Consider the following 27,294-nt stretch of genomic DNA (forward strand, 5'->3'; position numbering starts at 1 on the left):
AATGAAATGAAATGAAATAAATCGCAGAAGCAACAACCACCAAAAACCGTTGCTATTGCATACATACGTGAGTTAACGCACGCTATCAGTTGTATCATCCACCCATCAACGCGAAACCATGTTATCGTCGTATGCACCACGATATTTTCTCCTTTTCCACCCCCCCTCCCCTCCCCTCCCCAAGTGCCGGACAAGAAAGTCAAGAGAGAGCGAGAGGGGGAGGGAATAATGCAGGTACTGTACAGTGCCATCAGGACTTACCGTGAACTACTACTACTACTACTACTACTACTACTACAATACTACAATACTACTATGAGCACGGTACTTGTCTGCCACGAAACGGAATTGGATGGAATGGTGAGTTTTTTTTCTTTTCTTTTCTTTTCTTCTTTCTGTCGCGCTGCTTTGAATACATTGTGCCGCTGGTTTCGAGTAACGTAGAATTGTAAGATGCTACAAGTCAAAAGTAGACCAAGATATGCTTTACCGTAGCATCGGATTTTTTTTTTTTTGTCTTCTCCTTTTTTTTTTCTTTCTTTTCATTCCTCAACCCACAGCCACATCCCATCACTCGCGATGATCGTCGTCGTCGTCGTCGTCGTCCTCGTCGGGTTCCATCGGGCTTTTCTCCGGTTTGAGGTGCATTGCAGCAATGTCGCTGATGCGGTGTGTCCGTTGGGAGCCTAAATTCGGAATGGAAATGGGAATGGTGCGAGTGGGGATATACATGTGGTGTGCTTGTGGCGCAGGGTTCGGGGTGGTCGGAGTGAGCGTGTGTTTGTGGATGGCTATGGGTGGCATTTGGGTGGCGATGGCGGTATAATACGAGTACGCTTAGGATCTTCACGGGATACTGGTGTAAATTTAATACGCGTGTAGTCTACTCGAGTACTGTACTTGCACTAGCACTGCTCGCGGTGCATTAGACTAGACTTATGGACGGACTTGCTGAGCTGGCCGGTGATGGCGCGGGTGGATGAGCCGGATCCCGGTTCCAGAGGAAGCTTAAATAAGCACTTGGTCGATGGTCATGGGTCGTCACTCGAGGATGGTTTCAAGTTCGGTCGGTCCTCGTGTTGGGAAATTTGGGGGGGTTGGCTTGATGGTGAGTTTGCAAGGGAGCATCACCGTGGTTGGTTGACGGGGTCGTTCGCACCGCTACTTTTTGCGGAATCGGACTGGGCTGAGTTGCCCGTGATGACTTTGGGGCTGGGTTGTGTTGGTGGAGGGTGAATTGGAGCTTTCGGGGTTTTTTTTTCTTTTCTTCTTCGGCTGGGGGTGGGGTTCTGGAGGGAAAGTTTGGGAATGGTTTGTCCCTTTCTTCTATCCTGCACATCCCCGGTTCCGTCCTCAAACCTCGGGAATATGATTCCCAAGAAAACGTAACATGTATCGCCGGGACAATGGTGTGATCGCATCATATCGTGATTCTAGAAGACTTGGTTTCCCGGAATCCCCAAGTTCAATTATCCTCGCAGGCAGTTGCTAATTCCCAAAGAGAGGATAGAAAACTGCATGCCCTCAGAGGGGACGGGGGTGGTGGAGGGGCTAGGGTCTGGTACCAAGAGGCAGGTATTGGATCCTTCTCCGCCTTCACCCCTCCTGCCACTCCCTCCCTCCCTCCCTGCGGACATGTGGTGGCCCTGAAGAAGGATGTGTCATGGCGTGGAGACATGTGAAACCTTTTTCTTCCAGTGGTTGGCAATGTTTGAAAAAGAATAGGGTATGATGCTTTCTTGGAGATTCTTAGCATTGACCGACCTGACTAATCTGTTGTGTGCGAGCCTGTGGGTGCGGGTGGGAAAGCCAACATAGGCTTCACCAAATTTGCCAACTGTGCCAGAAATATCTAGCATAGCGGCGGTGAGCCATTCAGGCATATTCCGGCTGAAGGAAGCTATGAGACATGAACGTCATTGCGATTCGAACTGACTCTCAGTTGTCCTTGTGCAAGTGTCTGACACTGTTCTGCCGTAGGCCTCGCTGATACATAAACCCTTCGAGCTCCTCGCTGTGAATGGTCCAATCTGGTGTGCATCTTCCCTTGTTGTGCTGGTATTCTTGTTGCCCAAATTTTTCAGAACACAAGAACAGAGTAAGTTATGGGGTGAGTTTTTATGTATGTAATATATATATACTTTCCTTTCGCCTGGTTGTGTTTCTCTTCGTGGTGGTGTAGATTCCGGGTCGCAGTGCAGAATTTGGTCATTCCTCATTTGTCGGAGAATAGGTATGGCCAATGCGATTTTGTGTTTCGCCGTCGTGCGCTCTACAGCTGTTTAATATCACGAGACCTTGTACCAATGTACCCTTATCTTCCCTCCGGGAAGTAGTGTGCGTGGACTAGCCAGTGTAGCCCCTCGTGAGTACTGGCGTGAGACCGGGGTTTCTCGGACGCAAAGTCTCCTGTACTCATCTTGGATATGGTTGGATTTCCTTTTATGCACCCAGCTCCTGGTATGGCGTAAACCGTGATCATTGGTCATTGACGTTTTCTCTCGGGAAAAAAAATTGTATTCCTGGCAGCTTCTGTTGGCACAACTATCCTTTCCCATAAATAGGAAAACATGGAGACGCCATTAGTGCCAAGGTAGTGTTAGGGCGTGTAGTGAGACGTGCGTGGCGGTCCGGTATTAGGTGAGAATATGCGTATTATTCGAAGGGCGTCACCAAAGACTAGATGGAGGAATTGTAAAAGGGAAAATCCTTATTCTAGTGAGCAACCCCCATCAGCATTTTTAACAACGTCACCTGAGATCCTCCTTATCAGATAAGATGATTTAAGTGTTGAAATTCCTGCGGTGACTATCCCTTTAACTATGACAGAATCTTGTCGTTGCCAATCATTGATCAAGATCTATATTTTTTCTCTTGGAAATATACCCCCCCCCCGTAATAGAGCATATAAGAAGAAACGCAATACAAACGGTTGCTTTTAAGCTCGGACAAAAAATCTGGGTCCACCTACCAGCAGAATACTTAAGTAAGTATTGGTTCCCTTGGGGTAATATTATGTGAAATACTAGCTCGCGCAGTGGTTAATGTTTCAAGAGCCAACTAATCCCCGTATACTTAGCAGAGCCTAGGAGTTAAATTCCTACACAGAAATGAGCTCTTATTGAACGATCTGTCATGTAGGTGGGAGCCAAAAATCCTGCTTTATGGGAACCGGGAGATCGAGGTGGTAGAATCCGACTCTAGACCAATACCCTGATGGAAAGGGTCCGCGATCGGATGGTAACGGAAAGAGAGAGTCCTTTTCCTCCTCTCATTTGCGATGGCAACTGTAATCTCTGAATACTATTCGCCCAGCTGGATTGAAGCTGAGCACTTTGTCTGTAAATTGCCACCTTGCGTGCTTGGTCCCAACAGGCTTGCGAATAGTGATTCTCTGGCACAAACACATGAAACTGGTTTGTGAGGGTGGCTGCTTGCCACCAAGTCATCCATTCACCATTTTATCATCCTGCAAACTAACTGCCCCACTCCTGTAGGCCCTCTCCATTGGTGTTACTTTTTCGAGGTGCCCTTCCTTTGGGGGTAGTGTTCCGGGGAATCCGGGCGATCTCGTTCTAATTTTGAATCGATACCCGAGCAGCGATCTCGCCAACCGGGTGGAGGGTTTTAACCTTAATTAGTGGGGGTATAGGCTTAAATTTATGATATGATACTCCAAGTTTTGAAAACTCTTGTGGTGTGCTGTACTGTGATACCTGTGAGAGATCTCGATATGTTTTCCCATCAGGGCTGAAACCGTTCGACGTGGGGATTGTAGCAAAAGGGTGTTCGCATAGCCTAAGATGAAATACTGATCTATCGTCCCTATAGAGATTTAGGCCTGGAAGGAGAATATAAGTAGAAGCGTGCAGATATTTGGCTGGATTAATTTGTGGTTCCGGCCTGAATAATTGAACCATTACCGGTAGTCAAACTCTGGAACATCTTTTTCTGGTATCCATATGTCCCTGGTTCACTAGTGAGGGACTTCCACGCCATTTTTCGCACAATGGCCCATCAAATGACATCGAACGGTATCGTTTTACTCTGCTGTGACAGGAGAGCTATCTAGTGTCACATTTCCACTCTCTTGGGGTTAATGTAAAGAGGGCGGCACTCCTGTAGAGGTACGACTTCCTGCTGAGAAGTCATGGGGTTTTCAAGTATGATACTGTGCGGGCCTCGCATGTCGCCGTACTCGCGTCACTATACGCAATGGTTACCATGGGAGAGTGGGTGCCTTCTTGACATTGCGTTCTCCATTCCGCGTTCGATTGTACCCATAAGAGCGTATTCCTGGGAGGACGCCCTCATCCCGCACGCACACCAAAGAGCCCAGCACAAAAATTCTATACGTAGTTCCCCATCCTCCCTATTCTCTGACCATCGCCGACCCTTAATGTCTAGTCGAGCCACTGGTTTGGCGACTTCAACTTTTGCCATACCTGAAACCTGACCCGACACAAATCTAACCTAGTGTGTTTTTGAAAGTCGGGATCAAGTTCGGAATTTGGTATTCAAAGGCCCAGGGAGGGGGCGTCGTTCCGCCAGTGGCTTGAGCGGTTCCTCTCTTGCTCCGGAAGCTATGAGGTACTGGAGATCCCGGGGGTTTCCCTGGTGCCCAGGGCTCTCTTGGATCCCGCCAATTTTTTGTGTTTCCTTTTCTCTCTTGACTCATTGGGGTTCATTGGATACTTGGCAATAGCCGAAGGTTTGATGAACACTTGTGGAGCCTGATATGTGTTGTGCCAGGGGTTGGTCGGAGCTTAGGGGGTGTGTATATTTGGGTGGCCGTCTCGGCTGTTATGTCCGACTCCTTCGTATTATAGGTAAGGCATTGATTTAGAGGACGATACCTAGGTGGGGTTTGTTGGGGATTGTGGGCGACGTGTCAAGTGCATAATCGGTGAAGTGTAGACTTATCTTTCCCGCTAAACCCAATATAAGGTGTCTGTTGCTTCGAGCAGCGTATCACATAGTATCTCTGCTGCTTCAGAAAGTTGTACGCTGGTTTGACTGGAAATTCTCATTGATGTTTTATTTTCTGCTCCATATCAATTCACTCCTCTCTGCTGAGACCGGGTCGGTGATACAAGGATAAATAAATTATATTGAACTCCTAGAACGCTGAGTATCAGTATGCGGGCCGCGTAGGATGGCGGAGTCCATGTCCGAGATTTGCCTTGTCCTCTCGGAAGAGCTTGATCAAGGGCTTATTCACCTTGGGCTAATATGATATTATCAAAACAATTGAACACCCCGTTCTGGCCATTATAGGCTGCAGTGGGGCCCTAAGTTAAATTGTATGATTTTAGTTAAGCGTGAAGGAGAAATTCAGCCTTTGTTCCTTAAAACCCACGTACTGATCATTTCTTCCGTAACACCGGTCCTTGACCAAAAGGAAAATCGTTTCCAGTATGATAATTATCATACCCCAAATAGAGAAAACAAATCTCGAAACTTAGCCCCTTCACCGTTAAGCTGTCCAGGAAAAAAAGGCACATTATGATCGATGGGCTCCAATGACCCAGTTAACAGGTAAGGGCGGTTGCTGTGAATTTTGATGTTTCTTCCCCCCGAGGACTTTGTTCCCCTCACATCCACTCTAGTACGGTGTTAATAGCAACTCCAATCTCTGTTGCGATACAGTAGATTGGCCAAGCTGCAGGCTCACAAATCTTAGAACGCGAGGAGCTTGTTATTTGACTTAAACGGTGGAGGTGGGTGTTGCTGGTGGAGCTATTGAAACCGTAACTATGCTTTTTCCCTACCATATGCTATCAGGAATTTCCAAGATTTAGCTCTTTTGTTACTACCCTCTCTGGAGGCAATCCATTCCCGATTTTTCCAATCCAGCTGGGATTGAGGTGTTGTGGGGTCCATATCAGGACCTGTTACCTGAAACCAATATATAATTAGTAATTGAATCTGGCATGGTGTTATTGCATTGTCGCGCAAATGGCTACTTTTAATGTGAAGGGGACAAGTGATGATCACTTTATCATGGTATTGTATCGTACCTGAAAGCGATGAAGAAATTTTTTTAATACTGCTAAGAATTGCCTAATAAATAGTGGCTGGGGGAAACCTCAGCGCCACCGGCAGAGTGCAACAACTCCTTGACAAGTCTGTGGCTAGCCTGTTCTGAGTTCAATTCCCTCCTCCCCTTACACTACATCCAGAATTCAGATGGCGAGTCTTCATGGCATACTCTTCTGTCAGAATTTCTAACTCCACAATCCAACCCAAATTGGCACCTGGGTTGGTGTTATCACATGGATTCGCGGCCATTTGGTAATGGGTGACTAGCTGAGTAGTACCTAGGGAAATAGAGAAATGATTCTTTGTATCATATATTTTCTGCGAGGTCATTATTCCTACTGCGCTCCCGCTTTTCTTGTGAAAGCTCTTGTGAAGGCTGGTCATCTGGCTTTCTGAATCGAAGCGTGCAATGTATCATTACTCTCCAATTTCCCCAGTATCTTGACGTCAATTGCCAAGTCCAGAATTCATTAAGCTCAATCTCTTATATTCACTCATGACCCCAGTCTCACATTCCTCGTGTATCACACATATTGAACCACTCTTGGTGTGCTGGTGGGGGGTGATGTGCTGTACTATAGATTACCTGGCGGGGTAAATTCTGGGGACAGTTCTTAGGGCGATGTAACTTATATTCTGGACAGGGGAGATTTCATCAAGAAATCGCGTACACAGAGGCTGTGTCAATGTGGGCAAGGGTATTTCATGGGTTATGAAGTCTATCCAGCAACAGGTTTGTTCTCCAGGATTCAATAACATGGAACCCAACTATGATATCACTTCTGCCATACTACCCGCCCCCAAATAGAAATCGCTTTTCAGCCCAATTCCTATGGATCAATAGGAAAGTGCCCGTCAGCTTCCGATGATCGCAACAGTAATGGGGGTTTGGGCTGTGAGGTCTGTGGACCTAGCCAATAAAGTAGTACACTCGGACAGCTGGTGGAATCTTCTGTTTGGTGCGTGGCGATTTGGGAAATGAGATTGGTAGGGTTAGTGTAGTACGCGCTCGCTGCGGAGTCAGTTAGGGGTATTTGAGTAACGGAGCGCTCCTTCCGCAGGGTGTATTTCTCCGCACTTTTTTTACTGGTGGATTGGTAGATTAGAATCGATGGATATTCTCACCGGGCGATGGAAAGTGTCGCAGTACTAGCAACATGTCTGAACTGGCTCTCGGATCTAGTCAAACACATTTCCCCTTTGCATGTTGTGCTCCATTCGCTCCCCCTCCCTCTTCTCCTTTTTATTTTTTCTTCAGAAACGGAGGAAAGGAAAGCTTGACGGCCAGGGGTTTAGGCCGCGCAGTAGGAACCAAAAGTGGAGGAAGCTAGAGGGGTGTGGCAACAGCGGGAGCATGCAGGGATAGGAAATGGGTAGAAAGGGAGTGAGAAGTGAAGAGACGAGTAGATGGTCCCAACCTAACCTTCTGGGAAGAGATAGTGCCTTGGGACAAAGGAGTATTACAAGCGCGCAGTGGCCAGGCGGGATGGAACGCGCAATTGCTCAGGGAAGATAGGTGGGCCAAGTAGTTAGTAGGCATAAATTGGCCCAACAGCGAGGAATCTAGAATTACAAGTCCGCCTCGAGAATACCTTATCATCATCCATCACTCAGGTTTCCAGTATTCCATGGTACAGTTCCCCAATTATCTTGAACGGAATGTTTACCCCACTTTGCAGGCATAACACGATGTCGCCTACGCCGCGGGGTTACCAATCCCTATCTTATGCTATAGTAGCGTAATGATAGTGGCTATGGGACTTGTATAGGGTGAGGTGGTGGAGTTAAAAAGTGCTTAATAACCAAACGGGTGTCGCCCTATGATAGCACCAGAAACACCTCCTGTAAAGCAACACATTTTGGCCTCTTTCGAGTAGTGTGTTCAATATAGGGTGCCGGCGTTCTATCCTGACCCTTAGGGTAGCCTCCTGCAATCCTTCCGAGTTGGCAAAGGTGCTCGCCGGCTCACCTCTCTGGCGAAAGGGCGATGGTAGGTAGACGAGTGATGCAGCATGACAGAACTCTGAAGGGGTGACATTTTGTGCGGTCGCCGCAATGAAGGAAGAGTGGTCATGTGACAATCTACGGTATGCGTTGCCCTTGCAAGTTTGTGAAAAATTCATGATACCTATCCTAGGCTCTATGTATATAAGGCAATTGAATCTCTCGTCTTCTTGTCAACCGTATCCAGTTAGGGTCTATCCTGGATTGGTCCTTTTCCAAACATACAACAATGCCATTACAGTACACACTGGCATCAATAGCACATTAGTTCGTTTCTGCTGGCAATATTAGAATAGAAATTGTTTTTACCTGTCACTCCGGCAACAATATAGAAATTGGTTCTGTCTGCTGATTCAGGTTCAGTTCGAGGGTAAGCATTATTGGGGAATAATGCAGCCTCGGAGACCTACATGTTTTATTTATGCGTATAAGTACCCTGTCAACTGAAGTGCACTGCGCAAGGCTTACCATGACAAAAAGCTCGGATATGGATGTCCAAGAGGCGCTCACATGTAAAGGCGCTGACATGCCAATCTCACGTGTATAAACATCCGGCTGGATTTCGGCTCTTTGGGTTGTCTTATCCAGGTCCGCCTTTAGGGCTGCATATACCGCCGGAAGCTCGTCGAGTTGCGGATACCGAGCCTAGCATATGAATTAGCGTGTGTCACCGGCTATAGATAGACTATCCATACTCGTAGATCAACTATATGTGCAAAGCTGTCTGGATCAGACGAGTCGTAGGTGTAGCACACGACATCACAAGAATTCAATTTCGCTCCATTTTCCAGAATTGCGGGTTCTAGTTCGCCTAGTTCTTCAATCTAAAATCCCGGTGTCAGTCATGTAAAATTGTGATTTGTCTTGATGCTGGGGTCGTACTATCAGATAGCATTGCTTACCCCCTTGTAGTTCTACACTGTTGACGGCGGTTCTCGGCTTGATTGTGGGGTGATATGTCGAATCAAAAGGCCTATTGAGAAATGCATCTAATATTGAGCTCTATTTTCCAATTAGTTGAGCTTCGCTGTTAGCCTAATGAAGGAAGGGGTCGCACCTTCCCGCTCCCACGTGAACCTAGTACGTAGCAAAGAACAACATTGCGTTCCACTCTCCCTTGTCTCCTCCGCCTCTTCCTCGGTTTAGTGACTTTGAGCGCGGCAGTTGTACCACCCCTCTCACCGCTTTCAAATCCCAGGTACGCCAGATAAGCTAGAGTCATTTTAGGATCCTGAAAAGTTGTCATGCTCCATTGGGCTAGCCACCCTTGAAGAGTGATATGTCCGGCTTCAGATCTGACCGTAGAGGATGGAAACGAGGGATCAACCCATGATGCAGGAAGACCGGGAGTGGGGGCAAAAAGCGCTGCCAATTCATCTCCGTTGAGTCCCCCGTCATTATCTTTATCAAAAAGGAGGAAAAGGTCTACGAAAAACCTATACCCAAGGGGAGAAAGTTCTGCTGATGCATTAGGTGGGACTTCGAATCTGATATAAAGGTTCTAGTTATCGCGGAGGTAACAGGCATTGGGAGTATATAGAAGAAAACATACTTTGGGTGTAAGAAACTGTCTTTCAGACTCAGGCTATCCGTATAATGAAAAACGCGTAATATCGTCCAGATAGTTTCATGTCTAGCTTTTTCTGCGAACATCTTGCTCAGTAGAATGAAACCTTGCTCATCAACTCCCTCCTCGGTCCGAGAATTTGGCAGCCGTTTTTTTATTGAAGCCTTTATGTCTTCAAGCTCCTCTGAGGTTAGAGATTTGTCAAAACATTTTTTCTAGAAAGAGGCGTGAGAAAGCATGCCCAGAGAACTCGTGGAGGGGTTAGGATTAGCTGGAGATGGTACCTGGAATTCTTGAAGCTCAAGGTCGTTTAGAAAGCCGTCTTGATCCTTGTCACATAGGACTGAGAATGTGATTAGCATCAGGTGCCTGTTGAGTGTAGATGAGGCACAAACAGAAGATTCGTTGAAGAGCCGCCACCGCGGCAGGTTTAAGATTCTACAACGAACGCTCGTAAGCCCCCCGCTAAGCCTCCTGTGTTTTCGGAGTGGCATGCCTGTTCTTTAGAATCATACAAGGGTGCTATCGGATGTGTCACAGCTTTTTGGCACAAATAAAAAAGCTCGTTAATGTTTTTTTGCTCTTTTGCACTAACCCGTATGCACGAGTCGATTTCCTGAGAGCCAATGAGGTCAATACTTCGTTGGGGGCTGGTAAGATTGAGAGGAGTGACCTTGAATTCCAACACTATAGGCATCATTTCTTCTTCGGGGTCAACATCGGGCGACAAATCTGTTTTGTTTGCGCATAGAACAACAGGAAGCTATTCCTATTAGCCCAGAGTATCTTAATTCTGTTCGGAGGTGATGGACGAACATTTACTCCCAAGCTCCGAAAGAACGGAAGCCTGTGAGGTTTCCGCGGTCAGAACCTGGAGTCTCACACGGGGCAAGACGGTAGCAATACCAAAATAGGGAAACCCTTTCATAGCTCTCGGGGGACAATCAGCTGAGCGTTCAAAAATAAGAGTGTGTAAACCGGGCAGCTAACATAATGATCTGAGTAGACCAAACATATGACATTGGATCGCCGAATTTCTTTACCAAGAGTATTTCGTTCCTGCGGGAGAGCTGCACAGGAACCGGTTATTAACTGCCGTCAAACTTCCAACTCATGATGCCAGGAAGTACATACCAGAGGTATCAACGATGGTTGTGGTAACGTTTTCGGGGGCGCCTAGTGTAATTGCGGGGAGTATTGGTTGAATCTTGCTCGGGATGAAAACATCTTTGACCAGGGAAGTAATTAGAGATGACTTCCCAGTGCCTAATGGAATTTTTGATGGTGATGGTCAGAAGCTATTTGTGCGGACGGGTTGATAGGGGACCTACCTTCGTCTCCGCACACAACTATTCGAACGGTATCAGCCATTCCAACCAGAGCGAGTGGGATGGGGGTAATGAGTGCGGTAATTGGAGCAGCCAATACCTTTTTGTAAAGGTTTCGGGGCCGTGGTGCTAGAGTATGTAAACTTAGGTGGTAGATGAGTTGAATGTATGATACTCGAGTAGAGATGGAAGCAGGTGACAATAGGTGGGGAGTTGTGATTCGTAGAAAGGCTTTGACTGGGATCGCTTGGCTCCTCATGGATGGCACGGTCGATCCAGGGCCTAGCACCATACCGGTACTCCAACTTGTGCCTTAGATTAGCCGCCCACTGCAAGCTTCCCGTGGGAAAATGCTTGGATTTCTTCGAGCGGGGACACTTTCACAAGAGCCTCAGCATGTTATTTCTTCCCCCTGCAAATTAAAGGTTTGCTTAGAGAATCATACTTTTCTGTTGAAATGCACGCTGTCAGGTACAAATCAACTGGTCTTGGTGGAAAGAGCCGCATAGTTCTGACGTGGGTACACACCACACATTTCTCCACTATCTACACCCATCCCATCCCTCCCTTCTCAATCCATCTCATATCGTACAACCACCATCTCCATCTTCCCGGTTCTACCTAACCTACCGTGTACGATCTCCCCCGCACAAGTTTCTGCTCCCTAGAAGCCCCATTCAAACAGTTCCCGTATTCCCATTTCATCCTACCTGCAGCACCGCTCGTTGCTTCATTTAAGCCACATTGTTCCGTGGAATTAGGCAATGTTCGTGCTCCCGCCGCCGCCTCCCAGGCATCCAGGTACCCCCGGAGTAGGACTTTGGGGTGGCGGGATGCCAGGCACTCCACCCCCCGTTGTTGAGACGAACAATATCATCGCGTACCCTGAAGGGCCCGAATACCAATTTTCGGTCGGTGAAGGTATGTTTTAGGCGTGTTCGGCCGGCGTTGTGCGGTCTTGGTAGATCTCCTATGCCGGTATTGGTTCATCCGATGCGGTATTTGTGTTGTGTGCGGAGCAAATAGGCCAGACTTCCAATTTGCCCCTGCTGACCATTTGACCTCCGGATTGGCGCAGGCACCTACATCTTGAAGGAGGATATTTTTCTAGCCACGCCTCCGCCACATCCGTCTGAGTCTCCAATAACCAACCTCAATCCCCTCAGCACAGCACCGCAGCCTACAGTTGCCGGAACTAAACTCTCTCTAGTTGCCATCAAATCAAAAGATGCGCCCTCACCTGTCTACCGTAGTCCCGGAATGTCACAGAGTGGGGAAAGTCAGTCTGGGTTTGGCCCAAGAACCTCTGCAGACACAGACTCGCACAGCTCTCTTGTGAAAACGGGCTCAGGAAGCAATACATCTCGTAACGGGGATGGGGCAACTGCTACTACAGAGAAGTTTGGAGGGGGAAATGCGTCTTTGTCCGCATCTAGCAAGGACGCGGCCAAGAGAAAAAAGCCGAAGAACAATATTGCTAAAAACAATTCTACCTTCGTCTCGAGAATTATTCCCCATGAAAACCTAGCGAAACGGCTTGCAGAGAGGAACTCGGAAGATTTGTTTATTTTTGCAAACATAAACCGAGCATTCAATTGGTTGGATATGGGTTCCTCAATTAAGGTTCAAACTTACCGCTGCCAACGATTTATGTGCGAGAATAAAGGACTTAACGTTTTTATATCTTTGTAGCATGAACCTCTCTCGAAAATTTTATTCACGAAAGCACACCCACTTTGCCATGATGTCAACCTTCTCACTAAGAGCTCTACTCACTTAGATGTGATTATTGGTTTCTCGAGTGGGGACATTGTGTGGTTCGATCCAATCTCAAACAAATATGCAAGGCTAAACAAGAATGTAAGAACCTATACCCTAGATTGTCCCGCATCGCTATCTATATATCGCAAATTCTTTGCGATTCTCCTTTTCTAGTGGTATTAATGCTAATACAGCCCTCTGCCAATTCCAGGGCGTGATAAACCCACACGCAGTTGCGGATATCAAATGGATACCGGGAACTGAGAATTTATTTCTAGCCGCCCACCAAGACGGATCTTTGATAGTATATGACAAAGAGAAGGAGGATGCGCCATTTATGCCTGAGGATGCACCGGATGCTACTGGAATGCCTGAGAAAGCTGCTACGGGATCCGATAGTACGGCAAGTCTCTTGAGGTACTTTTCGGTGAACAAGTCGGTGGAGTCAAAAAACCAGAGAACCAATCCTGTTTCGTATTGGTCGATCTCTAGAAGTGCCATCACGGCCTTTGCCTTCTCTCCGGACTGCCAATATGTTGCTGTGGTAGCTGAAGATCAATGTTTGCGGGTCATTAATATTGTTAAGGAAAAGTGAGTGGCCGTATTCCGTGAGCGATATAGTTATCTACGGTTCTGGAACTGCGTAAAGTACTTACGTATTTGTTAGACTTTTAGATGTTTACAGTAGCTACTATGGCGGGTTAATGTGTGTTTGTTGGTCTCCGGATGGAAGATATGTTGTCACAGGTGGTCAGGATGACCTAGTATCCATATGGTCGTTTCATGATCGGCGCATCGTAGCTCGCTGTGAAGGACACCATTCATGGGTATCTAGTGTTGCCTTCGATCCTTGGCGTTGCGATGATCGTACCTATCGTTTTGGGAGTGTTGGAAACGACTGTAGGTTGCTGTTATGGGATTTTAGTGTTGGAATGCTTCACAAACCAAAAGCGGTACGGGCCGAGAATCCCCTTCCTTATCTCCCTTATTTTTTTCCTGGTGTTTTTTCTTCTTCCTATCCACTATGCCACCCGCCACAAGGAAGGTTGCCGATTTGCGAAGCTGCAACCGATAACTAGGGCTGTCGCTTTTTTCTAAGTAGAACCTATAGCTAACTCGGCTCCCGGATGGACCCAGGCGGCCACACAGAACCGTGGGAGCATGTCATCTCATAATTACCAGTCTCAAAGCGGAAGAATTCGCGCAGAGAGCCTCTCGGGGAGGTTGCGGTCAAATTCTAACATCGCTTCCATCCATGACGAGAGTTCAGACCAAGAAATCGCTGTTCATCCCGTAGAGGAACGTGCACGCACCGCAGTTTTACCACCGATCATGGTAAGTCGAACCTCCACCTTATCGTTATCAAACCGAAACAGTTTTTCCGAGATCAAACGCTCGGCTGGAAAAATTACAACTCCCTTTCTCCTTGTCCGAAAGGGTCTTGCCACTGGTCCTTTTTTCCTTTTTTTTTTCTCAATCTGTACCTTGAGAACTGAACTAACGATAAGGTTGCATATGACGAGGAGGATAGTCGAAAGTCATTGACGCGGAGCATCTTACCCAGCTAGTTTTCCGGGAAGACTCAATCGTTACAACATGCGTGGATGGTACGTGCTCTCCCCCCCAACAACTTTTTGGTTCCTGGTTCCTGGTTCCTGTTTTTTTCTCTTTCGAATCTCGCAATAGTTTCCAAGGGTTTCGTGCCCCTGTTCCTGCCTTGGCCCGTTTTGTCAGGCATGGCACGGTGTCGTGGGAAGAAAGCATCTCACCCCTACGGCCTTGCCATTTCTACAGTAGCTCCATTGCTAGCTCCTTGGTTTTGGCTTCATTTCCACCCTAGCGCAGCCAGTTCCCGTTTCTTGATTTCTATTCCTTGAGTGATTTGCGAGGTTGACTTTTTCTTCTTCCTTAACCTCGCCGCGCGAGGAGGAGGAAATTTTCCGACGGAACGATAGGGCACTTGAAGACGTGGAATCGACCACATGTAGGGCAGACTCGGAATGGTAGCGAGGTGACGCTTTCGGCGGCGGGGAGTTAATACGGTGTGGTGTTGATGGTAGTGTATTGTGTTGCAGTCGATTGATTGATAGGGTTGACACGGTAGCCTACCTGGTGTCATCAATCACCAATCACATTCATCGATCGCGATACCGTACTCGGCTCGTCCGTCTTGTTTTTTGTTTTTTTTCACCTCTGCTGTTTAGCTTGGTTTTTATCATTATTATTTCGGTCTTTTAGGTTCATCCCAAGTTACTGATCTCAGGCCCTTTTTTTTTTCATCTTGTTCATCGGAATAGCACGTTTCTGCCCTGTTACTCGTTACCGGTACTTGTCCTTTTTTCCGTTTGGTAGTGTCAACTACTGGTGCAAGTATTATCTTCTATAATGATATTATCGTGGTATCATACCCGCTCAGGTTTATGTACAGTATATGTTTGTGTGTTTGGAGGCTGTAGCCTACAATACTTAAACCTACTTTACTTGTAACCAGCCAACCATACGCTATACTTATAGTAACTATAACAAATCACCCCCATCTCCAAAACCCCAATTAGGACTCCCACCCGATCCCGTCCCACACCACATATACTCGAGTACTCGTCGATAGTGTTACATCCGCACCGTAACGTGGTGGCGGCAGAGGGGGCCGCACCAGCATGTACGAGTGCAGCACGATAGATGATACACAATTGTGTATCCCTCCTCCCTCCCCTCCCACCACCGCAACCATACGCCGCCCGCAGCATCAGCATTGCACAAAACCAGTCGACGTGGACATCCAGTGATAGTGTAGGCACCCCAATGTGAGTCCGGGGAGGTAAGCCGAAGTCTGCGTGTTAATTACCACGAATTAGCGATGATAACTAAAGCCCCTACAGGTATGATATGATACCCGTACTGCGAGCCCAAACGAGGTTGTGGGGCACTCTACTCAAGTATGAAATCCTGAAAATAGAGCACTCCGGAGGAGGGAGGGACACCTCCGAAGGCTTTGAAGGCTCTTAGGATGGGTATAGTATGATACATTACAATATCTATCAAAATTAATTGTAATTCAAGTCTCGGCATCTCGCGGTGGGGTTTTTTTCTTTCTTTCTTTTTCTCCCTCTCCCTCCCTCTTCGCCTCTCTTTGTCCGTTTAAACTAATAGTCTACGGTATCGGGTGACTATGGTAGGCAGGAGCGCGTGGGGGCTCTTGAAATGTCACGTCCGGGATCGCCTTTTGGGGTCTGGCGCAAGGTTACGAGTAGCAGGGCGAGTTCACCGCACCATGATCAACTCACCAATCGAATCATAGATCTTAAAACCGGTATCATACCACTACCGGTATTTGACGTTGAAGCCACAGGGTTTAGGAGATTGTGGATTTCAGTTGTGGCTTGCGTGCGAGAATGAATGAATTTCACCATTGGATGGACAGGGGTGACGAACTCATCCCTAACCTCTCTCCCTCTCGCACAATGCCTCGCTAGCTTATTGACTGGAGGGATGAACGTGGGGGTACAGTACCTGTATTGTATCTGTAGAGCGGTACTCGTACTGTAGGGAGAACATCGTCCTGGTACTGTTGTAGTGTTTAAGGTATCGGTGGTACAGACTTTCATCGCTAGTCCCTTGGAGCAAACAATCCATGTGCGGTGGTGAGGGAAAGTAAGGTTTGGGTGAGGGAAGATAACACATGTTCGCGTGTGTCAGAAGAATCAGACATGATAAGATAAACTGGTAAGATGTGTGAGTTACTGCACCGGTATCATACTGTATGAGTACCGGTACTCTATATTAGGCGTGGCCTCTCCTGAAGTTCCAATCGTATGATATCGTCCTCTACGGCATTTGGCTTCGATCGATCGTGGCTCGGAAGCCATTGAGGGGTGGCAAGGGGTGGAGTCGAGGAAAGCATATGCTATCTATTATCCTGTGGTTCCGGTCGCAATACCGGTAAGCCTGCCAGTGGTATGGAAAAGTGATTGTTTGGTTTCAGGTTGAATGATCACTGCCAACCAGAATGTCTCTTTGAGTTCGACATGATGGAAATGTGGCTGGACACCTGCTGCATCGGTCTATCATTTCAATTTCTGCGAAAACATGAACTGGAGGACCACGATCTTTGGGTTTGAAGTTGGGGCATTCTGAGTGGGAGCCTGTTAATAAATCGCTTGCAATGAGTAAGCAAGAATATGCCAAGACATGGGTTTTTAGCTGGGCGAGACATTCCGCTAGTCCTGATTTGGCTAAATTGTCCTTCTTTTTGAGCATTATTGTTTGTTTCTGCGTTCCTGCCATTAGGGATGAGTTTTTTCCTTTGTGAATTTCTGAGCTTGTGCGAGATGCCTTGCCGGTATCCAATATCCCTAAGAAGCCCAAAATTACCCGGAAGGTTGGAAAAAAAAAATAAGCAGAAATGTCCAGAGTTTGACTAATATTCAAGCTGAACAAGGGCCTCATGTGCTCGAGTACCGGTGCTGTACTCTTACAGGTTTATCGCGACCGGAACCATGAGTGCTGTACCGCCTGTACTGTGCAAATACAAAGGTGTCTTATTTCAGATGGTAAGCGCTGAGTGATAGCCGTCCCTCACAAGGCTAATTTAACTCTATCCACCGTGCGTAAGAACTAAAACCCTTCTTAAACTGACCTCTCTAGGCTAGGTTGGGGGGGAATGAGTGAATGGGTGAGAAGAAAAGAAAGAAAAAAGACGGTAGGAAAAAAATTGGCGTGCAAGGATGACAAAGGTTTGGAACATCCTCCTTCTCCATGATACTCGAGTAGACTACCGGTATGGCACACGATAGCATACCGGTACTGGTACGCGGCGCCGTAACCCCAAAGGGTCCTTCTGGGAGGGATTTCGGCTTGTCATAACTCCAAACGTGTAGACTTGGTCTATCCTACATACCATTGTTCTCGTAAGGCCTTCTGGCCTCTCTATTCTAGACTGGTTCGCTTCCTCACCCACCACCATTATTATTACCTTCCTGTGCCTACCTGCCTCTCCTCCTCCTCCCTCCTCCTCTCCTTCACCTTCCTTCAGCACCCTCTTCTACAAGCTTTTTTGGGCGTTAGTGTATGCTTGTGTCTGTCTGTGTGTGTATACCTCCCGTCCTTCAGCACTCCGGGATCCGATTTCCAATACAATCCCGTCGGGCTGTTTGTGCGTCCGTCCAATAAAATTTCGTCCCATACTGCATACAGCCTGCTATCCTCAACACCGCGGCAAACCTACTAATCACTTGGAGCATCCACTGTGGACAAGGTGTGCGGCCGAGCTCCGGTGCGTCAGACCGTTTACTGTACCTCATAGGATATTTATATCTTAGCCTTCCCTCCTCTTCTTGCCCAGACAGGAAGAGAGGGGAGAAAAGAGTTTGTTTGTTTCCGCTGCGACTACTCTATTGTTGCTATATACTACCTTTGGAATTGCCGGAGGATCGTCGTTGTTTATTGGGATAAATTATTGAGGAGGGAAGTTTGTCAATATGCCTCTTCTGAACCGAAGTCATAGCCATACGATCCCTTATTGTGATATTAGGTGCGAGATCCTTGCAATTGCTGCCTCTTGCTCGTTTTCATGGAGGATGGTACTTATTTTTGTTGTGCAGACTGGACAACAATGTGGTTGTGCTTAGGGGAACTCCAGAGGAATCTGCTGGCGCAGCGCTGAAAGGAACACTTGCTTTCTGCATCACAGAATCTGCCGCCATTCGGTCAATCGCTTTGTCGTTGTTGGGCGTGAGAAGGCTGCAGTGAGTATTTCCCTCCCGCTTGAAACAGAGTCCGAGCCAGAAACGAGGCAGAATCCCTGTCTACGAGGCACAATAATAATAAAGACTTGGAGGCTGATACTCCGGATTCCCTTCCGCATTGTTATACAAAGTTGGCAGGAAAACTCCACAGCTTCCGGCATTTCTGTCAAGCCGGTTAAAAGTGAGAGCGTAGTGTTCGTGAAGAAGTGGGAATTCTTGGAGTTTTCTCACAGGAACCCAGTCACACTGCGCCCGAATAATTACGAGTACAGCTTTGAAACTGTCCTACCTGGCAGTCAGTTTGTTTTTCCTTCTACTCCTTTTACTCGAGCGGCGGCATCTCGGGATTTTTTCCTCTAATTCGCGAGTTTGTGTGCTGACACTTGCGCCTATGGAACCCAGACCTTCCCGAATCAATCGAAGGCCTAGACCATGCTCAGATATTCTATCGGCTAAAAGCTGTGATCGAGAGGCCCCGGTTTGCGCAGAATATCGTTGCGAAAAAGGTGCGTTAGCTGAACGTTTGCTGAGTGTGCAAGTTTATTGGTACTGTATTTGTGAAATACCGGCATGTGAGGATAAGGCTGACTAGATCTTTTTGGCCCGGATAGCATTTAAGGGTAGTACGGACTTTGGGCCCTAGTGCATTGGAGCTATCACAGGCTATGGTGGGTTTGCCGCGTTGCCGGTCACATCTCCCAGGGCTCTTTTTCCTAACATACATACCCTTGTAGTCTGTGGAGAATATCTGGCCCAACAAGGTGGAATACTCGATTAGTATTCCCAGAAAGGCTGTTGCTTTTGGATCGTCTATTCCTATCGATATTATACTTGTGCCCTTACTCAAGGGACTTACTGTGGGGAAAGTTATTTGCAATTTTAAGGAATTGCAGAGCTTCAGTGACCCTGAGAAGGGCACTACTAAGGATGATGTCAGGCACGTTTTGCAACAGATTTTTGAGAATTGTGAGAGTGGGATGGAGGATGATGAAGATCTCGGAAGGTGGAGGCTACAGGACAGGGTTCAACTGCCGAAGAGCTTAATTAGATGCGTTCAGGATTGTGAAGTGGACTGCATCAAAATTAAACACAAGTGAGTATCCACGACGGATCTTTGAGCGGCACCGCTGCTTCTGCTAACCTAAACTTCAGGCTCAAATTCGCCATCCAACTTCACAATCCCGATGGGCACACCTCTGAGGTAGGCTCGGCCGAATGCTAATATCTGTGTGCGGTTGCTGACATATAGTCACAGCTACGGGCATCCCTTCCTGTGCAATTGTTCATATCTCCAGATCTATTGATGGGCGAAGACAATATCGTCCGTGGGACTCTCTTGTCAGGGGACCTCGCGCTGAATCAAAGTCAAGCGCCTCCGCGTTATGACGACCATTACCTGGATCGATTATATCAGGGCATACCCCAGGACCACTACGAAACTCCAACGCACACTCCACTTCCTTCCCTTTCTAACTCGCCCAACCTATCACAGCAGAGCTCCTCCGAGAACCTTGCCACGAATTCGGCGGGTGATTTAGGAAGGCCCAGCTCTCCTACACCCCCGGGGATACCCCCACACAGGAGTACCGGTGGCGCTAGTGCCCCGCCGGTATCTCCGGCCTCGTCGCCTAGGGCTATGGTAGAAGAAGTAGTAGCACGGTTGAGCCAACGTGGCGGCGAAGACTACTTTTCGAGGCCGGTGGAATCAAGTGGGCACACCGCGCGCTATGGTGGGCCTAGGGCGAGAGCGCACTCGCCGGATAAGGCACATGAGGATGAGGTGGATCTCGGTGCGCTATCGAAGGTCCCATCGTATAGCACTGCGGTTCGTTCAGGAACAGGAAACTTGAGCTCCACTTCAAGTCTCCCTACCTACGATGAGGGACTCCGCAGTGCACCTGCCAGCCTCGCCGCCAGTCCCCTGAACAGTCCCCCGAGCTCCTCCGCGCTGCCTACCATGCACTCCGGTAGAGACGGAAGCGATAGGCGGAGATCGGGAGGAGTTCTCGGCAGTGACCATACTGGTGGAGATAGCGATTCTAGCAGCGAAGTACACTCTCCCATCACAGAAGCTGAGAGAAGGTTGAGGGGATTCCAGCTTAGGGGTCGGTAGGAAAAACACCCTTCTTACACCTCCTTTTCCCTTTGTTTATTTTGTTATTTTTTTGGCCTTTGTTACCTGGAGGGATTGCTTTGGGCGTTTGCATGAGTTTTTTGGTGGGTACTGAGTATTTTCATTTCCCGCCGGTTCCTTTTCTTAATCTTACACTTTGTACACACACTCCTCTCTACCTAGCCTGTTTTCTTTTCACCGTCCTCCACGCGTTGTAACTACAGATGGCGTGTTAGGATTTTGTTCGCAGTATTCTTTTCCTACCCAGAACTAGACGGTGTGGGCGTTTCCTTTTGATAGACTTTTTATGTTTTTCCTTGTCATTGGGATGACCCGGGGGGGCAAAAATTGGGGGCATCAAATGGAAAATGATATCATTTCCTCTTCGTAAAGTATGAGGTAAATAGTGCACGACTTAGTTTTCGAGTGATGTGGCGTGCATTGCGTGATACAAAAGGTGTAAGTTACCGGGGCGCGGCATTTACCTTAAAAGCACTGTGCAAGTACTCAAGCAGACTGCCAGTATGAAGTAGCTTTAGTAAGCTTAGCGATAAATTGGCCCAGCGAGAATTCGATCTTCAATCTGATATCACCACTTCCCTGTCGCTGCTAGAGTACGAGGGTGTGGAAGAAAGTGATCGGAAAACCGACAATTTGACCAATTGTTGCCACGGGTTATCTGGGAGCAGCCAATCAGGTTTTCACTATGATGTGAGGAAAGAAGTGATCGGAAAACAGATCACGGGCGTTCCGATCACTTACCCTTACATCCTCGTACTTGTACTCGTACTGTGTCCAAATGAATCCCTTTCCGAATCTGGATCCAAAAACTTGGATGCATGGCAACCGTGAGTTGTAATTGTAGATCCTTTCCTCATGCGATTACCTCCCCCAACAATCGTTAAAGATGAGCACACCTTCGCAAAGCGTATTCAAGATATTCCATGTGGTGACGCTTTCTGTGACGACGGGGCTTTTGCTGGACCTCCAATGCAAGTACCGATATGGCGACCTTCGTGACGACAAACTTCACCCTGACGTCAATCACCAATTTAGCAGGTATTTGGTGGAAGAAAAGGGCTGTTGGAGTCCGTATAAGAGCAGTGCACGAGTACGATACAGTACCTGGCGCTGTATGTTGTGCAGCTGCCATAGATAAATGCAGGGACCGTCCAGGGACCCCACCTAGAGCACTGGTAAAACTCCTATAAGGTTATCCCTTCCTTCCACCGCCGAGCGATCATATAATATCCTTGGATTTGGAATAGGGAGTATTACTATATATCATCCAAAACAGCGAAAGATATCATAACGTTCCCCGATTCTCCAGGCTTAGTTGGAGATACGATAGGTAATAATAACCCTTTCACTCTTCTGGGGTTTCTCTGCTTACCTAAGTTTGCCTCCAGCACCCCCCACTTGTCTCATTTGTCTAGTAAATTACAGTGCAGAACCCGCCATGGCTACGGTATCTCCGCAAGAGGACGGACACCCCGCGCTTCGTCACGCCAACACCATCGACTCAATGGCATCAGAAGAAGCGATTCCTACTGAAAGAGGGGACGTAGCGGGACTATTGGTTGAGCGGTTGAGAGCTTGGAAGCATGCGGTTGGGTACATCGAAGCTTATGTCTCGCATACGGAAGCTGCGCACAAAGTGATGGCGAAGGAGTATGAGAAGGTTTTGAAGGTGTGTTTGGGTTGCCCCCCGCTTGAGGTTTCTGCTTGTACTGAATCAATTGTTTGAAATTGTAGACTGTATCCGAACCGTTGAAGGAGGGACATCACTTTGGTGAGCCCACTTTCTTCTTCAAATGGTGCGGGGGACTGATGGCGATGACGATGAACAGCCCAAGACATCGGCGGCGTTGCCTCATTCTTCGAAAACGTCCGCACAAACACCCAAGGCATCACGCAATCCCACCATGAAACTGAGCGGGCATTGAAAACCCACGTCCTACCCATCCTCGGACGTCTTCACACGGAGATTAAGGATCGCGCAAAGCACATCCATAGCGCCTCGGAGAAGAGCTCCAAGAGCGTCGCGAAGGCCCGCAACTACACGCAGAATCACATAGAATTGCTGGGCCAGCATGCTTCGGGCTTTGATTCCATGGGATCTGGGCAGAGCACGGCGGCGGGTGGACTTGCGCACATAAATATCCCCGGAACGCACTCCCATGGGAATGGAGGCAAGTTGAAGCCGGATGTCGACCCGTACATCTTGCGGAGGGGCGTGCTGCACAGACTGCACAAGCAGGTTATTGAAGAGAACAATCATCGACAGGATCTACTGGGTGTGCAGAATCAGATGCAACAGTTTGAGGGGCATATTGTTCAGACGATACAGCAAGCGCTTGGGTCGTTTTATGAGCATGTTGGGGCCCAGGCTGATAGACAGAAGGCACTGTATGGGGATATTATTGGTATTTGAAAAAAATTGAAAAAAAATCTTTGGATGAGTTGTGAGCTGGGCTGATTGGGGCGTTTGTTTGAATAGCTGCCGGTCAAAGACTCCCACTGGATTTCGAGTGGGGTGGGTTCACGACTAGATACGCCGACGTACTCATTGATCCATCCTCGCCGGCGCGGTCGATCGAGTCGATCCAGTTCCCCAATCAGGGTCATCAGAGTACAAAGGCTTTGATCGAGGGCACGCTGAACAGAAAGGGGAAAGTCATGAGGAGTTATAGCGCGGCTTACTACGTCGTCACCCCGTGCAAGTATCTACATGAATTTAAGGACAACGATGCTCGTCCCCCTCTCCATTCCACCCACAATACTCTAACAATGTCTAAATTAACGAGAAATAGAACTACTCCAAAGACCCCAGCCCAGAAATAAGCCTCTACCTCCCGGACTGTACCATCGGCGCACTATCCAAACCTCCAAACGCGAAGTTTATCATTTCCGGAAAAGATGCGGGGAGCACCATGAAGGCTCTATCGTCCAAACACGATTATGCCTTCAAGGCAGCTACTCACGAAGATGTACCCCCCTCCACCACCGCACCCCATGATTGAACCGGAAACTGACAAAAGAAAAACCCCACAACAGGCCGCAAAATGGCACCAAATAATCTCCACCTGCGCGGGCCTCGCCACGAATGAGTCGCCGTTACAGAGCCCCATTTCGCCGACTACTTCTGGACCAGCGTCCGGCGCCGCGACGCCGCCGAGTTACTCACGCACCGGCATACAGGAATTGGGTGTTACGAATGTGGGGGGTAATGGTGCTGGCCCTGCCCCGGCTAGGAATGGGGTTTCTGGGGTGCCGATTGTTGTAGCGGGGGATATTAAGAAGTCCTGAATGAATGGTTATGTAGTCCATTTCCTCCTTTCTTCTGCTTGTTGGCTTGTTGGCTTTGGGTTATCGCGTATAATTGGATGGGGTTGGGGGTGGGGTGGTAATGATGGATTATTCGTCTTTTTTTTTCTCTTTTCCTTTTTCTTTAGGATTTATGATTCGATTTGAATGGGTCCGGCCGGGAAAAACGGTAAACATGGACGGCCGGTAACCTATGACAATACTTCTACAATTGAAATTTGTTCGATGGATAGGATGGACGGATGCAAGTGGTATAATATGGAAGGCCTGCCAAAAGGCAATGATGTCTTGTATGAAAACCGGGGTCGTGGACTTGCTCTAACCCCACCCTGCCTGACATATTCTGCTCCACCACGGGGGGATGGGTTTTGATCTCGCCCGGGGGACTAGACGACCTGCAGCACACATTCACGGAATCGAATGTATTTGCGTAAATAACTGTATTGCACGTTACGAAACCAAAAACACCCCGCCCAATGCCAAACAGGTGCGAAACATGAAAAAAACATGAAAAAGGAGGAAAAGGAGGGAAAAAAAGACTTCCGTGCAAGAGAAAAAGAAAAGGAAAAGGTCACAGCCCAACCAAAGAAGGAGATAATGGTATATAAAAATCAAGCTTCTGCCTATCGAAACCTCCTACAGACCCTCCTTCCCCCGATCAAACGCTTCAAGATCATACTCATCCGGATACTCCTCGATAACCCTCCTGAGCTCCGTCATCTGCTCCTCTAGATCACGGCTGGGGATCTTGAAGACGTCCAGGAAGAGGTTCTCGAGCGCTGGCTTCTTCTCCTTTTCGGCACGGGCGAAGGCTTTTAGGATGTCCTTGCGGACTTGGGTGCGGAGTTCTTGGTCTTGCTCGCTGGACCACCAGGATTTGGATTCCAGCCATTTGCGCATTCTATGGAGGGTTTGTCAGCCTGAATAATGGAAGAGAAGAGGAGGAATAACGGAATACCTAGTGATGGGGTTGTCACGGCGTTTCCAGTCTGTTTATATTGGATCAGCGGGGTTCGAATTGTGGGTTAGGGGTCAAGAAAGAGATACCTTCAACTTCAATCTTAGCTCTATACGCGAACGAATCATCACTAGTGGAATGGTGCGAAACACGATAAGACATGGCCTCGATAAGTACTGGCTTCTGTTCCTTGAGGGCTATATCCCTGGCTCTCATTGTGACTTCTCGGACTGCCATGATCTACCGCACCTTCTCGTTAGCCCGTCTATTTAGGTAGCAAACCCCCACCCCCCAAAGATTACACTCACATCGTTTCCATCCACTCGGGCAGTGTCAATCCCGTACCCAACGCCCCTACTAGCAATGCCGTCACCCTTGTACTGTTCGAGAGTTGGGGTACTGATTGCAAATCCATTGTTCCGGCAGATAAATACTACCGGGCAGGAGCGTGTGGCGGCAATGTTCAACGCTGCATGGAAGTCACCTTCTGAAGCGGCACCCTCCCCGAAGAAGCAAACGACGATGCGAGAAGATTGGTCGAGCTTTAGGGCATACGCTGCACCTACAGAGTGAGGAATCTGGGTAGCGAGAGGAGAGGAGATTGGGTGCTGTAGTAGTAACGTTGATAACTAGAACGATTTAATAGTATAGGGAGGTTATACCATGTGCAATCTCTCACTCATGTAGTGAATGGGCATGTTCCTGCCCTTTCCGTAGTCAAATTTGTTTGCGAATAGTTGGTTCATGAACTATGACCAATTAGAACTAAAAGTGCCTCAAATTGAACTCTTTTAAGTCAAGGAATCTACCTCGTCGAGCGTAAACCCACGGTACATCATCACTCCTTGCTCTCTGTATTGGGAGAATATGACATCGTCGGGAGCTAAAGCCGCGGCAGATCCAACAGCGATTCCTTCTTCGCCGGCAGAGACCTACCGACACACCTTAGCATTTCCCACTCTGCTCGAGTGAAAGAGGTAGATTTCCATACCATGTAAAAACTTATCCGCCCCTGGCGTTGGGATTCGTACCTAACCATTCTCGTCAGCACTCCGGTACGGTACGCCCGACGCCCGTAATCTCAAATCCGAAACTAACATAAGCAAATCCATAATGCTAGCTACACCCCCCACCACAGTTAACACCTGCTCCCTAACCCAACCCAATCCATCCTACCGAAACTAGAGGGAGCCTACTGGTAACCATATCCTTATACATCTTTAACGCCAACTCCTGACCAACGTCCGGCTCCCTCGATTTATCCACAACCTGTCCATGAGTATCAATCAACCTATAAGTCGGGATAGCCGGGAGGTCCTGTGGCCTTTGGAACTTGAGTTCATTGGTGAACTTTGAATTCACCGCTCCAGGGAACAGTACACTACCCCAACATTAACCCATCATTTCCCCCAGCTCTCCCTCGGAATAACGGGTATGAACAAACCTATTTGAATGCGGGGGCTGCTTCATCGGGGCATTTTGTCGAGCGATTACCGAGGATGCAAAATGTCTGGCGGTGTTCGGAGGAGGTGGTAATCGAATCCTGGAAACCCTTGCCCATGCTGATGCTCTTGAAGAGGCCAGTAATACCATCACAGTTGTATGTTTGTCTCCAAAGGGCTTTGTTGGATTGCAGAGAGGAGGGAGGGAGGCGGAGAGTAAGAGAGTATCATGCGGTGAAGTTATGAACAAATGGGCTAGATTTCGGAATTGTTAGATGCAAGTGGAGGACCCGGGAAGGCGTGAACCGAATGTCTAGGGTTCGGTTATCGCCGGCGTTACCCCAACATTTATTCCGGCCCGCCCCGGAGAGCCGCATCTGGCTTGGCATGGTAACCTTTAAACTAGTTAGGGTTTGTAACTACGATAGCCCCGGGACGCAGTTAGACGTCGAGCCTTGGATAGTTGTAGGGGAATAGCCCAGATTAGAAGATAAGTTTAGGGGAGTGCGAGAGCTGGCTTTGTTTTTTCATAGAAATCAGCCCAACGGAATTTAGCACTGGCTCTCTCACGTCCTGGTATCCCCGGCCGTGAATGCTGGAAAGAAATAGTTATGGTGCTCGAGTGTTCGGCTGTAAGGCACGATACCGGAAAAATTATCTCGCACTACTCGTGCCACGGTTGTGGCTGGCCGCCACAACCTGGGGCAAGAGTATGGGATTTGATGCCGGGTAATGGTGTCTTTTGCCATGGGAGTTCGTGTCGCAAAAAGTGCTGATAGCTTAAGTCTCCTTACAAAAAGCGGATTTCGGATGGCAAGCCCGCAGATCAAAGGATGGTTGAACAAATGACCCAAAGATGGGGCTCTGGTAGCACGTGGGGAGCGTTACGCATAGGGAGACGTTTCTGAGGGGGGCCAAGTTGGATCCACGATGTTCTCGTCCGCAATTCCGTGGGTTAATACTGTATTTAGAAACTTGGATTGGGTTTTCTCCGCCTACCATGAATTC

The 27,294-nt window shown here is 48.1% G+C and overlaps 6 protein-coding genes; 3 read left to right on the forward strand and 3 right to left on the reverse strand.

Annotated features, from left to right (window-relative positions):
- Positions 1 to 8,240: 8,240 nt before the first annotated feature.
- GSTUM_00006970001 (uncharacterized protein) lies at positions 8,241 to 9,699 on the reverse strand (the record flags this gene model as incomplete). The annotated part of the gene is made up of 8 exons (XM_002839068.1): positions 8,241 to 8,293; positions 8,356 to 8,452; positions 8,515 to 8,691; positions 8,742 to 8,870; positions 8,929 to 9,046; positions 9,104 to 9,123; positions 9,158 to 9,533; positions 9,599 to 9,699. 8 exons carry the CDS (start codon positions 9,697 to 9,699, stop codon positions 8,241 to 8,243), a joined length of 1,071 nt encoding a protein of 356 aa, XP_002839114.1.
- Positions 9,700 to 12,201: 2,502 nt separating this feature from the next.
- On the forward strand, positions 12,202 to 14,940 carry GSTUM_00006971001 (uncharacterized protein; the record flags this gene model as incomplete). The annotated part of the gene is made up of 8 exons (XM_002839069.1): positions 12,202 to 12,564; positions 12,634 to 12,801; positions 12,914 to 13,293; positions 13,370 to 13,655; positions 13,840 to 14,037; positions 14,234 to 14,309; positions 14,658 to 14,686; positions 14,737 to 14,940. The coding sequence occupies 8 exons, from the start codon at positions 12,202 to 12,204 to the stop codon at positions 14,938 to 14,940; spliced, it is 1,704 nt and encodes a 567-aa protein (XP_002839115.1).
- Positions 14,941 to 14,969: 29 nt separating this feature from the next.
- GSTUM_00006972001 (uncharacterized protein) lies at positions 14,970 to 15,455 on the reverse strand (the record flags this gene model as incomplete). XM_002839070.2 has 1 exon in its annotated part: positions 14,970 to 15,455. The coding sequence occupies one exon, from the start codon at positions 15,453 to 15,455 to the stop codon at positions 15,180 to 15,182; it is 276 nt and encodes a 91-aa protein (XP_002839116.1). The 3' UTR covers positions 14,970 to 15,179.
- A 2,600-nt stretch (positions 15,456 to 18,055) lies between these two features.
- Positions 18,056 to 20,951, forward strand: GSTUM_00006973001 (uncharacterized protein). XM_002839071.2 has 8 exons: positions 18,056 to 18,232; positions 18,303 to 18,446; positions 18,578 to 18,741; positions 18,849 to 18,952; positions 19,058 to 19,114; positions 19,181 to 19,539; positions 19,599 to 19,647; positions 19,702 to 20,951. The coding sequence occupies exons 1-8, from the start codon at positions 18,180 to 18,182 to the stop codon at positions 20,557 to 20,559; spliced, it is 1,788 nt and encodes a 595-aa protein (XP_002839117.1). The 5' UTR covers positions 18,056 to 18,179; the 3' UTR covers positions 20,560 to 20,951.
- A 1,067-nt stretch (positions 20,952 to 22,018) lies between these two features.
- On the forward strand, positions 22,019 to 24,098 carry GSTUM_00006974001 (uncharacterized protein; the record flags this gene model as incomplete). XM_002839072.2 has 6 exons in its annotated part: positions 22,019 to 22,249; positions 22,315 to 22,351; positions 22,410 to 22,985; positions 23,060 to 23,282; positions 23,393 to 23,549; positions 23,617 to 24,098. The coding sequence occupies 6 exons, from the start codon at positions 22,019 to 22,021 to the stop codon at positions 23,866 to 23,868; spliced, it is 1,476 nt and encodes a 491-aa protein (XP_002839118.1). The 3' UTR covers positions 23,869 to 24,098.
- A 209-nt stretch (positions 24,099 to 24,307) lies between these two features.
- GSTUM_00006975001 (uncharacterized protein) lies at positions 24,308 to 26,550 on the reverse strand. XM_002839073.2 has 10 exons: positions 26,289 to 26,550; positions 26,041 to 26,225; positions 25,943 to 25,964; positions 25,836 to 25,875; positions 25,654 to 25,776; positions 25,507 to 25,593; positions 25,153 to 25,452; positions 24,934 to 25,084; positions 24,845 to 24,875; positions 24,308 to 24,787 (listed from the first exon to the last, which is right to left on the reverse strand). Exons 1-10 carry the CDS (start codon positions 26,435 to 26,437, stop codon positions 24,523 to 24,525), a joined length of 1,353 nt encoding a protein of 450 aa, XP_002839119.1. The 5' UTR covers positions 26,438 to 26,550; the 3' UTR covers positions 24,308 to 24,522.
- Between the last annotated feature and the right edge of the window lie 744 nt (positions 26,551 to 27,294).

The sequence above is a fragment of the Tuber melanosporum genome, assembly GCF_000151645.1.
Source record: "Tuber melanosporum whole genome shotgun sequence assembly, scaffold_30, strain Mel28".
Classification (NCBI taxonomy): domain Eukaryota; kingdom Fungi; phylum Ascomycota; class Pezizomycetes; order Pezizales; family Tuberaceae; genus Tuber; species Tuber melanosporum.